This window comes from Bombina bombina, chromosome 1, assembly GCF_027579735.1.
Source record: "Bombina bombina isolate aBomBom1 chromosome 1, aBomBom1.pri, whole genome shotgun sequence".
NCBI lineage: Eukaryota > Metazoa > Chordata > Amphibia > Anura > Bombinatoridae > Bombina > Bombina bombina.
In genome coordinates this window covers 1,127,275,175-1,127,289,365 of record NC_069499.1, presented here as the reverse complement: position 1 = coordinate 1,127,289,365, position 14,191 = coordinate 1,127,275,175, and the positions used below count along the sequence as shown (strand labels likewise).

Genomic DNA, 14,191 nt, shown 5'->3' with positions numbered 1-14,191 from the left:
CAGAAAAGTGACCCCTGTTGACTATTAGGTGTCCAGGCACCCCAGGAAAATGGCTCCTGCTTATCAATAGGCATTCAAGCAAGCCAGGAAAGTGGACCCTTCTTACCAATTGGCACCCAAGCACTCCGAGAATATGGACCCAGCTTGTCAATAGGTGCCCAGGCACTCTAGAAAAGTGGGCTCTGCTTGTTAATAGATGCCCAGGTACTCAGGGAAAGAGGCCCTTAATTTCTAATCAGTGGTGTCGCTGCTCACCAATTGATGCCCAGATACCACATGAAAGTGGCACCTGCTCCCCAATACACACCCAGGTACACTGGGAAAATGTTTCCTGCTCACTAATAGGTAATCAGACATCCCTGGAAAGTGAGCCCTGCTTGCGAATAGGGAAAAAGACACACTGTAAAATTGGATCCTGCTTATCAAAATGCACCTAGACACCCCAGAAAACTGTCCCCTGCTCACTAATAGCTTCCTGGGTACCCTCAAGGAGAGTGGCCCCTGCTCAACATTATGTGCCTAGGCACTCTGGGAAAGTGGCCTCTGCTCACGAATATGTGTCCAGGCTCTCTAGGAAAGTGTCCAGTGCTCATCAATAGGCTTCCAGGCAATTTAGGAAAGTGGCCTCTGTTCACCAATAGTCACCTAGAAACCCTCAAGAAAAGTGGCACCTGCTCATCAATATGCACCAAAGCACCCTGGAGAGTGGCCCTTGCTTGCCAATAGGCATTAAGGCACCCCAGGAAAGTATACCCTGCTCACCAAAACATACTCAAGCACACTGAGGCCACTTTCCCTGGTTGCCTGGGTGCCTATTGGTGTGCAGGAGTCACTTTCCCAGGGTGCCTGTGCACCAATTAGTAAGTTTCCTTGAGAATTCCTAGGCAGCTATTGGCAAGCAGGGGCCACTTTTCTAGGTTGCCTGGGCTACTATTGGCAAGCAGGGCCAGTATCTGGACACCTACAGTATTGGCTAGCAGGGGCCACTTTCCTGGGATGATTGGGAGTCTTTGGACAAGCAGGGTCCACTCTCCTAGGGTGCTTGGGTACATTTTGGTGAGCAGGGGCCACTTTCCTGGAATGCCTAGGAGCCTAGTAGTGAGCAGGGGCCACTTTTCTGGGGTGGCTTTGAGCCTATTAGTAAGCAGGGGATACTTTCCCAAGGCACTTGGGCGTGTTTTGGTGAACTGGGGCTACTTTCATGGAATACTGGGAAGTCTATTAGATAGCAGTGGTCACTTTCTCAGAGTGCCTGTTCACCTATGGGTGAGCAAGGGCCACTTTCTCAGGGTGCATGTGCATGTATTGCCGAGCAGGAGCTATTTTCCCATGGTGTCTGTGCACCTATTGCAGAGCAGGGGCCATTTTCATAGGGTGTCTGGGCACCTATTAGCTAGTAGGAGCCATTTTCCTGGGGTATTGGGTGCCTATTGGCATCCAGTGGCCACTTTTTTTAGGGTGCCTGCGCTTCTATCGTTAAGCAGGGGCCACTTTCCCAGGTTGTCTGGGCACCTATTGGCTAGATAGATTCCTGGAAGCCTATTAGATAGCAGTGACCACTTTCTCAGGGTGCCTGTACATATTGGGAGAGCGGGGCCACTTTCCTGGGTTGTCTGGGCAACCTTTTGGCTAGCAAGGCCAACTTTCCTGGGGTGCTTGGGTGCCTATTGGCAAACAGGGACCACATTCATGGGGTGCCTGGGCACGTATTGGTAAGCAGGGGACACGTTCTCAGGGTAGTTGGGTGTGTTTTGTTGAGCAGGGCTACTTTCCTGGGGTGCCTGGGAGCCTATCACCAGTGCCTATTGGCAAACAGGGGCCACATTCCTGGGGTCCCTAATGGTGAGCAGGGGCCATTTTCTTAGGGTGCTTGGGTGTGCTTTGATGAGCAGGGGCCACTTTTTTTTTTGAGTGGCTGGGCAACTATTGGCAAGCAGATGTCACATTCCCTGGGTGTCTGGGCATCTATTGGTGAGGAGGGGACACTTTCCTGGGCTACCTGGGTGCATATTAGTGAGCAGGGGCCACTTTTCTGGGGTACCTGGGCATCTATTGGCAAAAAGGGGGTCACTTTTCCTGGGTGCCTGAGCACCTTTTGGCAAGCAGGGCCACTTTCCCAGGGTACCTTGGTGCATGCCACTTTCCTTGATGGTTCCTAGATGGCAATTAGTAAATTGGGGCTACTTTCCTGGAGTGCCTGGACACCTATTTTTGAACAGGGGCCATTTTCCTGTGGTACCACTTATGAGCAAGCAGGGGCCACTATTCACGAGTACCTTGGGAACTATTGACGAGCAGGGGACATTTTTCCTGGGTGCCTTGGCACCTAATGGTGAGCAGAGGCCACTTTGCTTGAGGGTTTCTAGACAGCTAACTATTGGTGAGCAGGACTACTTTCAGGGAATGCCTGGGCAGCTATTGTAGAGCAGGTGCCACTATTCAGGAGTACCTGGGGACATATTGGCGAGCAGGGGACATTTTCCCTGGGTGCCTTGGCGCCTATTGGTGAGCAGAGGCCACTTTGCTTGATGGTTTCTAGGCAGCTAACTATTGGTGAGCAGAGGCCACATTCAGAGAATGCCTGGGTAGCTATTGTAGAGCAGGGGCCACTTTCCCAGGTTGCCTGGGCCCATTTTTCCTAGGCAAATGGCTTTGAAAGCTGAAAAACCTTAAAGAAGCAACAATGTGTTTTACTGTGTTTTTACTATTCCGTAGTAGAATATTTTTAAATATATCTGTACCTGTATATTCATTCAGATAAATAGGTACAGATATATATATATATTAAATAATTAATTATATATATATATATATATATATATATATATATATATATATATATATATATATATATATATATATATATCATTAAAAATAAAAATGTGAAGAGCATTGGAATGTGAAATATGAATAACTTACACTGAGTTGTGTGTACTTAGTCTAACTCGATGTCGGGCTAGCACGCAAGCTATAAGTGACCCAAAAACGGTGCACATTTTGATAATGGAAGTGAATTGGAAAGTTGTTTACAATTGAATGTTTTTTCCTGACTCATGAACGTTTAATTATGACTTTAGTGTCCCTTTAAGTAGAGAAACAACATTCAAATACAATGAGCAGTCTTTATCAATACTGAATCAATGTTTTGCTATGCTATATTTTCCCATCACCCTGTTGATTTTGCCTCCATATAGGTGTGCAGAAACCCCTAATTAAGGGCTAGATTAAGAGTGGAGCGCTAATTTATTGCGCGTCTGCAAAGGGACAAATTTGATTGCGGGCACTCAATAAATAAAATAACAACTGCAAAAAGCAGTTATATGGAGTTAAAAGTGGCGGGTGTGGGATGTTAGAAATAAAACGGCACTGAAAAGTGCCTTTACATTGCGGTCTATGGGAACTGTTTGTTCCCTGTAATATTATATATGTATATACTTATATACATATATATTTATATGTTAATATGATTATATACACATATTAACACATATCAAAAGAAATCCAGCAAACCTACCAGGCGTAAATTCAATTTGAAATTTTATTTGAAAAACCGTGCAAGAATAAAAAAAGGGTAAAACACAAAAATTGTCCCAGCAACCTGGAGCAAGTAAAGGATTCTTTACTTGCTCCAGGTTGCTGGGACAATTTTTGTGTTTTACCCTTTTTTTTTTATTCTTGCACGGTTTTTCAAATAAAATTTCAAATTGAATTTACGCCTGGGAGGTTTGCTGGATTTCTTTTGATATTCCTTGCTGTCTACCAACCAGCTTAAACCTTGGCGTTTCCAGGACAGAAGGCGCACAGTACCCGGCTTACTGACCGGCAGATGACGTCATCACAGAACGCCTGAGTGTGTTAACAGGCATCCACAGAGGCGGAAGCTTTCACGAAGTTTGAGACTCACTTCACCGCAGAGTTTAGCAAACGGCAGCCAGAGGTGCTTTGTACCGGCCCGGGGACCCACGGAGTGGTGAACGATCCGGAGGCTGAATGGGCTGCTCGATATATGCTTAAGAACTACTAGCACTTGTGAGTCTAGATGAAATCGCTTTACATTTCTTTAAGGATTGATGCTGTTGGGTTTATACCATATTAGTCTTGAGCTGTCTAAAGGGGGAGTTATTGTACTTTACATATTAACACATAACTATATATGTGTATAGTCATATACATATAGATTTAAAAATGCTGCCCATCGCTGAGCTATTTACCCCCTTCTCTGCCGTGTCTTATGGCATGGGAATGAGGCTCCCATTGGAGCCTATGGAAATGCGCTCTCTTATGAGCTCAATGCTTCCTAGCAATGCTAACACAAGCTCGCGTTTGCATTGCACTCAACGTAATACTAACGCATATTAGCGTGCGCTGGTATTACTCAGTGGAGCTCAAATATTGTTTTCGCGAAAACGATATTTAGCGCTTCACTTGTAATCTAGCCCTAAATTGTGATATAATAAAAATGATGTAATATAAAATTAAAATAAAAAGCTCTAAACACTATGATCACACTCAAAATAGTCTTTTGTAATCTCCTTTTTGTGGGTGTTTCACTGTCTGCTAGGTCTGTGTAAATTATTCTTATCGGCCAGTGAACAATATATCCAGTGGAGCAGTAGTGAGCCTCCTGTTTTTAAGTTTGAATGAGAAGTTAAACTCAAGCATTTCCAAAAAGTTAAATATGTCATAAAGCTAAAAAAGAAAAGGTTCACTGGAGTGGAGAAAATAAATCTGAATTTGTCACCTGCTTCCATCAAATTACAAATGTTAATATCTGTGTGGAACTGTATACTAAGGGGCCGATTTATCAAGTGTTGAGCGGACATGATCCGCTGCCCGACATCAATAAATGCCGACAGCATATGCTATCAGCATTTATCATTGCACAAGCATTTAGTGTGAAATGCTTGTGCAATGCCGTCCCCTGCACATTTGCAGCCAATCGGCCGCTAGCTAGGGGTGTCAATCATCCCGATCGTATCCGATCGGGATGATTGCTATGCGACACCTCAGAGGTGGCGGATGAGTTAAAAAGCAGCGGTCTTAAAACCGCTGCTTCTTTACTTTTGTTTCTGGCGAGCCTGAAGGCTAACGCTGAAACTGCTGCATTCGCAGCATGATAATTCGGCCCCTTTATCTCAGTCTGTCTATCTGTCTGTCTATCATCTATCTATCTGTCTATCTATTATCTATCTACATTATTGATCTTTATAACCACTGAAATAATCATTTAGAAATCACGTACTAATAATCACTGTGAGTAAGAATATTTATTTGCAATGATCTTAGTTATAGCCTGGACTTTTGAAAGGTGAGTTAAGGGCGTGTACACCCAGTGCTGTAAGGAAGAGAGCATTGCATGGTGCCAAAGGTTATATAGCAAGCAGAGATATGTACAGTGAATGAGGCTCTCTATGAGCATATGAAAACGCTGTCTGAAGTATTCTCAGGAATGGGTCACAGAATTACTTTATTACTCTGCCTCCTGATGACTGGGGGTATGCTACCATCAGGTCAAGCCCAGTGGCTTCTGTTTGGGGACCGAAACAAGGCAAAGGAGACCACTACAGCTGTTGTAACCTCTCCTACACCTAGCTTGGAGGATACTGGTACGGGGGATGTATTATGTGTTTTTCCTACAGATGATGGTGCAGCTACAAATAGGAATATCTGTTAGTAAAGTTCCTGGGTTAGTTTGTTGGTAGTTATTTTCAAATTAGCTCTAACCCTTCTTATTCATGTTTCTGTCCCTCACAAACACACCTTCCTTTATCTCATACACACACACACATACATACACGCACGTCCGAGTGCACACACACATACACACACATGCACGTGCGAGTGTACCCACAAATATACTTGCACACATACACACATATGAACGTGCGTTTGCACACACAAACACACGCACCCACACACACACACGCACGTGCAAGTGCACCCACACACACTTACCAAAATGTGAGGCAAGTTTCTCTTTAACATAACTTTTAATTGTTCTGAGTTCTTCCATAACCCTTGTCTTTGGGTTGCTTCTTTTCCAGATCTTGTAGATATTACTCTTAGCTGACTTGTTTTGCTACTATTTATTCTAGCTCCCTTCCTCACAAACCATATATATATGTAAATCATAAAAGAGAGGCTGCTCTAAATACATATGTCCAAGGAGTTCCTGAATCTCTGCAGTGATCCAACTGAGGTTGTGGTGAAAGCAGTGACACAGACCAAGGACAGAGACAGGGGGAGCTGGAAGAATTCCAAATATATGGCTGTCCCAAATTCAGGCGTGCTGTCAGTTACGTCATTTCTTCTATGTCACATCACATTATTTCTGTCACTTTCCCATTTATCCTCCTTTTTACTTGTCAAATTTATTTCCCAATCACTTTTTCTTATTATCCCATAATTCTTTATATTTTCTTTTTCCTGTGACCCTTACTTATATTTATCTTCTTTGCATCTGTTCATATACATATACACCTTTGCTCATGAGTCCTAAGCAGTGTTCATAATGTTGCTACTTCCATCTTGTATGTTAACTTATAATCATTGGGCTTGATTTATGGACACTTGTTAGGCTGGAGAGTGGGCCTCTTAGGTAAGGCAAGACTATATTTGAAATGAATTAAAGCATTTTTTTTTACCTATCATCAGTGGGTGTTATTTCCATTAACATAAATAGTTCTGTTAAATGGCTCAGTACGTGATATATTGTGCAGCAAACAAGAAAGGCTTGCAGGGTTGGAGCTAATGATTGGTGCATATCTATCTATATCTATCTTTCTATCCTAAAATAATTATACAGAGCAGCATGTATATTATTATTGTTACTTACTATTGAGCTACCTGGGGGGGCAAAAAACATTTTTCAATAGGGCGCTGGGTTAAGTAGGTTTGTTACTGACCTCTAATAAAACAATAATTAGGACAAAATAACTTTGGAAACACATTTTTAAAAGTGGATCTGTGAAGGTGGGTAATTGTTAAGCATTTTATTTTATCTTTCTTGAACTTTTTTCAAGTTTTCCTTTGTGCATATGTTAGAATTAGCTGTTTTATAAAAATTGTTTTTTGCTTTTATTCCTTTTTTTGTGATTTTTTAAAACATTTTTGTGATGCAGATATCCTTAAAGGGACAGTAAACACCTTGACATTTGTTATATAAAATGTTTAGTTTGCATAATCAAACAACAGTGCAATATGCTTTCATTGTTTATTTTGCCACTGTGCAAATCAAGCAATCCTGCTCACTCCTCAAGGCTAAACCTGCTACACATTGGTCTCTAATTAGCTTTATCAGATAACAACTGCAAAACAACGTACATTATAATAATTTTATGAGAGTGGCAAGCCTTGTTGTCTATGGACTAAAGCCCAGATTGGCTCTTCCAAACCCAGGACATACTTGAAACCCAGGACATACTTGAAAACGAGAGAAATCTCAATGTATCCTTCCTGGTAAAATATTTTATAAATAATAATAAATAAGGCAAATGGTGGGTGGAGTTTGCCTATTGAAAAATAAGTTGCAGTGAAAGGATTTGAATTTGGTTTAAAACATTAAGACTTGGCTGATATTTTATAGCAACACAACAGAAATGTCTTGCAATTAAAAGGTGTTTAGTGTCCCTCTAACAGAGGCCATCACGCTATGTGGTGGGAAGTTAACTGCTGCGAGATAGATGTAACTTTATTGATTTTAACAAAAATGACATTGTTGCTCTGACAAGGGGCTAGTGCAAATGAATTCTGCAATTTATTGAATCTTGAATTGTATTGAATCTATGGCATCTCCCATTGGTTTTGTTTTCAGTCTTAGCTATTCTCACTTTTTTCAGTCTAGTCACAGTCAACAAAACAAACCATTTAATATTAAAAACAGTATTTGTGCTTTGTTACTTTTAGTTTATCTTTGTCTCTCATTTGTTTTCTTGTTCTTAATATTTATCTTAAACTGCAATTTTCAGATTCAGAAAATGCTGAGGATAATCACAGTATGAAGCTAACAATGCCCCCACAATCACCAACTGTGGAGATTGGTGAGACCACTCACCCTACAGAACATTCAGAGAAGCTAAAGGAGACAATGGCAGCAAGTCCTACAGAACCTCCTATTCACGTGATAGAAACCACCTACCATAAAGAACCTCTCAGAAATGAGAAGACAACTGCACATGCTACTCAAAGCACTACAGAGATGAAGACCACCCACCAAACTAAAAGTCCAACAGAGTCATCAGTACTTAAGAAAGAGGTAACACAATGCACAAATCTACAAAATGTTGAATTAAATTCCATACTCTGGCCCAGTAGAAGGTAGTTTTTATTCTGAAATTAGAGTCATGTATGAAATTAACTAGGAAAAAGATAAGAAGTTTAGTATTGTGATGGCCCCCCTGGTACCCCGAATGAGTACCTCCGTCAGAACACTTCCCTTGTCCTGGGCATCCCTTTATCCAGAGCAATAGCTCCTGGTATCTCCCTTTGACCACAGTCTAAAGTTATAGAGGTGAACAGAACTGAGGCAACCCTCAGTGGTCTGAACACAAAATGAACACTTTATTTAAAAGCAGCACACAGATTTTTACACCATGGCATTCCAGAGTCACAGAGCTTCAGCATACAGAGGGAATTGGTTAAACAGTATAGCAAACACATGAACAATACATGAATCCTCTAACAATTGTCTATTCACAGGTAAAACAGATTAACAATACATATCAAGTTAATTTACTGGGGAAGAAAGCTTACTCAGACAATCTGATTTTGGGCAGTCTAGTTAACGTAATCACCAGGGGTCAAATCCTACAAAATAAAAGTGTGGGAAATCATATATATTATTTATTTATTTATAAAATATTTTACCAGGAAGGATACATTGAGATTTATCTCGTTTTTAAGTATGTCCTGGGTCCACAAAACATTGCATTAATACAATAGGGTACAATAAAATACAAAAACATAATAATACACAATATATGCAAAAATGTAACATGGAACAGGTAGGAAATATATAATCAACCATGACAGGTGCATTCTGTTTTGAGATATGCAGAAAAGGATCTTAAAGGGCCATTATACACTCATTTTTTCTTTGCATAAATGTTTTGTGGATGATCTATTTATAAAGCCCATAAAGTTTTTTTTTTTTTTTTTAATTTATAATTTTGCTTATTTTTAAATAACATTGCTCTGATTTTCAGACTCCTAACCAAGCCCCAAAGTTTTATTTGAATACCGTCAGCTACCTTCTCCAGCTTGCTCCTGTTTGTGTAAAGGGTCTTTTCATATGCAAAAGAAGGGGGAGGGGGGGAGTGTCTTATTTCCCACTTGCAGTGAGCTTTCCATCTGCCTTTTCAACAGAGCTAAACTGAAAGCTTCTAAGTAAGTTTTTAAACCATTTTATACTGGATTTTTATATCAGTATCTGTGCATCTTATTCTTTATAGTAGTGTCTATTGCATGCAGTTATATGAAAATGAGTGTATACTGTCCCTTTAAAGGATATTAGGCTTGGGAAAGGTTTGAAAGTGTGTAGGAGGTTGTTCCATAATTGTGGTGCTCTGTAGGAAAAGGAGGATCGAGCTGCTTTCTTTTTGTATTGAGGCAAGCTAAATAATGTGCTGATACTGGATCGGAGGTTATAGGAGGTGGGAATAGCCGGGGAGAGCATTCTGCTCAGGTAGGGTGGGAGCTTCCCAGAAAACCTTTTAAACACAAGGCTGGAAAGATGGAGGGTGCGTCTGGATTCCAGCAACAGCCAGTTTAGTTCTTTTAGCATGTCACAATGGTGCGTCCTGTAATTACATTGTAGCACAAAGCGGCAGAACGAGTTATACAATGTATTAATACACATACACACACACTGTATTTATATGTATATAATCTATACAATGTGGTTAATGGAAGCAAATTAAATCCAATAAAGGGTTGAATGGTTGCCTGAGAATCCTCCTCTGTCACAGAGTCTTACCCACTTAAGGTATAATAGTCCGATTTCTTCTGAGGGGAGCTAAATAACTGTAGAGCAAGCCACACAAAAATGTAAGCATTATGTGTTAAACACATTGTGGGGTGATCACACAGCAGGACCACTGACAGGCTTGCATTTAGTGAATTGTAGGAAGTGTTACTGCCCATTACTAGAGGATCTCACTATCCCTCTAACCAGACTGTGCTCTGGCTCCTTCCACCAGTAGCATCAGTGTTTACTGAAGCATTTATGTTCTCTGTCCAGAGGGAACTTAGTCCCTCCTGCAAAAATAGTGCAAGAACTCCATTCCCGCCCGACGTGACCCCTGGTAATCACACAAGAACACAATCAGTTTACCCAGACAGACCTCTGAGACAAAATCAGATCTGAAACGTAAATAATATACATCTTATTACAAAATATAAAAACAGCTCTTATTAACTATTAGTAATTATTAAGTCCTTTATGCCCGCTTGGTTTATAGAGTCACAATTGCTCCCACCAGGGAAACTCACACCCTGTACCCATCCTGTATTTATGCATAAGACAGAGTTATACATACATAAGACAGAGTTATGAAAGTACATGGGGTGTCCAGCATATAAAATTCCAAATTTCCATGCAGTCCTAGAATCATACTGTAGAGATGTGCCCAAAGAATGTTCCATAGCTGGCCCTTTGATCTTGGTGACTCACGTCACAAGTATGTACTGTACATACATTTTATATTTAATCATTCCACTGCAAAGAATATTATTGCTTGTGTTTATTTATCAGCGGTACAGTGATTTTGGGATCTACTTTAATAATTATTTTAATCAGAGTGAGCTGCTTTTACATCTATTGAGTTTAAGGGAAATTGTGTAGCAAGAGGAGCCCATTGCACCAAAGCCCTTGGCATTGGCACATCTCTACAGTATGATTCTAGGAATCGGCAATAAAAGATACCTTAATGTGACACGAACCCAACATTTTTCTTTCATGATCCAGATAGAAAAACTAGCGATGTCCAGAAAATGAGCATAAATACAAATTTCTGGAGTCGCCAGTGACTTGCGGCACTTTAGAAACTGTTGGCTCCTAAGAAAAGTAAAGAAAATAACAAATCTCCCGTAAAAGTCTAACACGCCTACCAAAAATAAGCCTGACACGTAAAAACCCCTATATCCGCAATCCCCCCTCCCACTACTAATAATAAATGTATTAAAGGGCCATAATACCCAAATGTTTAAACACTTGAAAGTGATGCAGCATAGCTGTAAAAAGCTGACTAGAAAATATCACCTGAGCATCTCTATGTAAAAAAGAAAGATATTTTACCTCAAAAGTTCCTCAGTAGCCACCTCCCATTGTAAAGGATTTCTAAGCAGCATTTTAGTGTGTCTGTCCTGGGACATCTGAAAGGATGAGCCTCGTGAACTCTCATATTATTTCACCAATCAGGTAAAGGAAGCTTACTATGAAATCTCATGAGAGTTAAGTCAAATCTCATGAGATCACAGTAAGAGTTCATGACCTCAGCACTGCTGATGCTGATTGGCTGCTGTTCATTTCTTCATTTTTTTTTAATTTTTACCTGCAGCTGGGAGCAGGTGAAGTATAACTTTTTACACAAAACTTACTCTGCTGAGCTGAGGAGATTGTGAGGTAAAATATCTTCCTTTTTTACATAGAGATGCTCAGGTGATATTTTCCTGTCAGCTTTTTACAGTTATACTGCATCAGTTTCAAGTGATTTAGCATATGAGTATAATGTCCCTTTAACCCCTAGACCGACAACCCCCCACAACGCAATAAGCCTAATTAAACTATTAACCTCTATATCCGACATCAAACCCACACCGCAAGTAATAACTAAATTATTAACCCCTAAATCCGCCAACCCCAACATCGCAAACTACCTATTAAAACTATTAACCCCTAATCTGCCATTAACCCACAACACAATAAACCCATTAAAACTATTAACCCCTAATCCGCCATTAACCCACAACGCAATAAACCCATTAAAACTATTAACCCCTAATCCGCCATTAACCCACAACGCAATAAACCTATTAAAACTATTAACCCCTAAACCGCCAAAGCCCACAATGCAATCAACCTAACCCCCCTAACCTAACACCCCCTAAATGAACCCAAATTACCTAATTTACAAAATACTAAAGTTACTATTAAATTAAAACAACCTAACACTACTTTAAAAATACAAATAAACTAAGTATAAATTAAAGGGACAGTCTAATCAAAAGTCTGTAGTAGACTGTCCCTTTAAGCTACAATTACAGAAAATAAAACAGTCTAAGATTACACAAAATAAAAAAGAAAATTACCAAATTTTACAAAAATTATACCTAATCCCTATGAAAATAAAACACAGGGGTTAAAAGGGCTTTTTGCAGTGCATTGCCCCAAGATAATCAGCTCTTTTACAAGAAAATACACATACACTAAAATTATATTGGCTATTCAAATCAGCAAATAGAATTTCAGTAGCTCTCATCCTATTGGCTGATTTGAACAGCCAATATGATTTGAGTAGCTTTCATCCTATTGGCTGATTTGAATATGAAGAATCCAATCAGCCAATAGGAATTCAAGGGACACCATTTTTAATCGCATCCCTTGAATTCTCTATCCAGTGTGTGGCGAAGATCGTACAAAGAGTATCCTTCACGCTTCATGGCTCCGCGGTCGCCGGTCTTCAGTTCCAGGGTTGCCGGTCTTCAGTTCCAGGGTTGCCGGTCTTCAGTTCTGCTGTCTTCAGCTCCACTCCGCAAAGGATGTTTCAGGAAGAAGAAAGAAGAGGTCGCCGCTTGGAAGAAGACTTCACCGCCTGGAACAGGACCTTCTCCGCCGGACTTCAGGAACGGTGAGTAGCAAACTGGGGCTTAGACTTAGGGTTGTTTAAGGTGTTTTTGTGGTTTTTTATTTTATTTAGATAGGGTGATCAGTAAAAGAGCTAAATGCCCTTTTAAGGGCAATGCCCAACAAATGCCCTTTTCAGGGCAATGAGTAGTTTAGGGTTTTTAGTGTTAGGTTATTTTATTTGGGGGGGTTTGGTAGGTGGGGGGTTTTACTGTTGGGGGGGTTGTGTATTTTCTTGTAAAAGAGCTGATTATCTTGGGGCAATGCCCTGCAAAAAGCCCTTTTAAGGGCTACTGGTAGTTTATTAGAGTACGGGGAGTTTTTATTTTGGGGGGGCTTTTTTATTTTCATAGGTATTAGGTATAATTTTTGTAAAATTTGGTAATTTTCTTTTTTATTTTCTGTAATCTTAGATTTTTTTATTTTTTGTAATTGTCAACTCCAGAATTTTGAATATACTGTCTCTTTAATTTATACTTAGTTTATTTCTATTTTTAAAGTAGTGTTAGGTTGTTTTAATTTAATAGTAACTTTAGTATTTTGTAAATTAGGTAATTTGGGTTCATTTAGGGGGTGTTAGGTTAGGGGTTAGGTTTATTGCGTTGTGGGCTTTGGCAGTTTAGGGGTTAATACTTTAATAGGTTTATTCCTTTGTGGGCATTGGCGGTTTAGGGGTTAATAGTTTTAATAGGTTTATTGTGTTGTGGGTTAATGGCGGATTAGGGGTTAATAGTTTTGATGGGTTTATTGCGTTGTGGGTTAATGGCGGATTAGGGGTTAATAGTTTTAATAGGTAATTTGCGATGTTGGGGTTGGTGGATTTAGGGATTAATAATTTAGTTAATATTTGCGGTGTGGGTTTGATGGCGGATATAGGGGTTAATACACTTTATAAGTTATTGCGGTGGGGGATTGCGGTTGACAGGTAGATAGACATTGCACATGCATTAGGTGTTTATTAGTTTAGTTAGTTTATTTTTGCAGGAATTTTTGGGAGTTACTGTGTTCCCATACTCAGCGCAAGGGCTGCTACGGCTTCCTTTTATGGGGAGGTAAAAATGGAGTTAGATTTCTCCATTTTTGACATGTAAGTCCTTGCGCTGGATATTGGATACCGATTTGCAACGCGGTCCCATGTTATCTTATGGGAGTAAAAATTGCGTGCGACGGATGTAAATAGGATACCAAACCCGCGCAAAAAACGGCGTCAATGGCTTTTGCGGGCGACGCCCCATATGTAATGGAGCCCCAGGTTTAGAGTAATATGTAAATAGGGCCTCTGGCACTCTGCCTCTACTTTAGCAAAAAATAAATCCATATCCATTTGACCATTTACTTAAAAGAAAAGAC

At 40.2% G+C, this 14,191-nt stretch overlaps 1 protein-coding gene across 1 annotated transcript in view; it reads left to right on the top strand.

The window, feature by feature from the left end:
- Positions 1-14,191, top strand: part of LOC128645416 (collagen alpha-1(XI) chain-like) — a 256,246-nt gene that overhangs the window by 52,840 nt on the left and 189,215 nt on the right. The window contains exon 3 of the mRNA XM_053698409.1: positions 7,968-8,254. Within this exon, the coding sequence (XP_053554384.1) occupies positions 7,968-8,254 (287 nt within the window). The remainder of the gene's footprint in view (positions 1-7,967; positions 8,255-14,191) is intronic.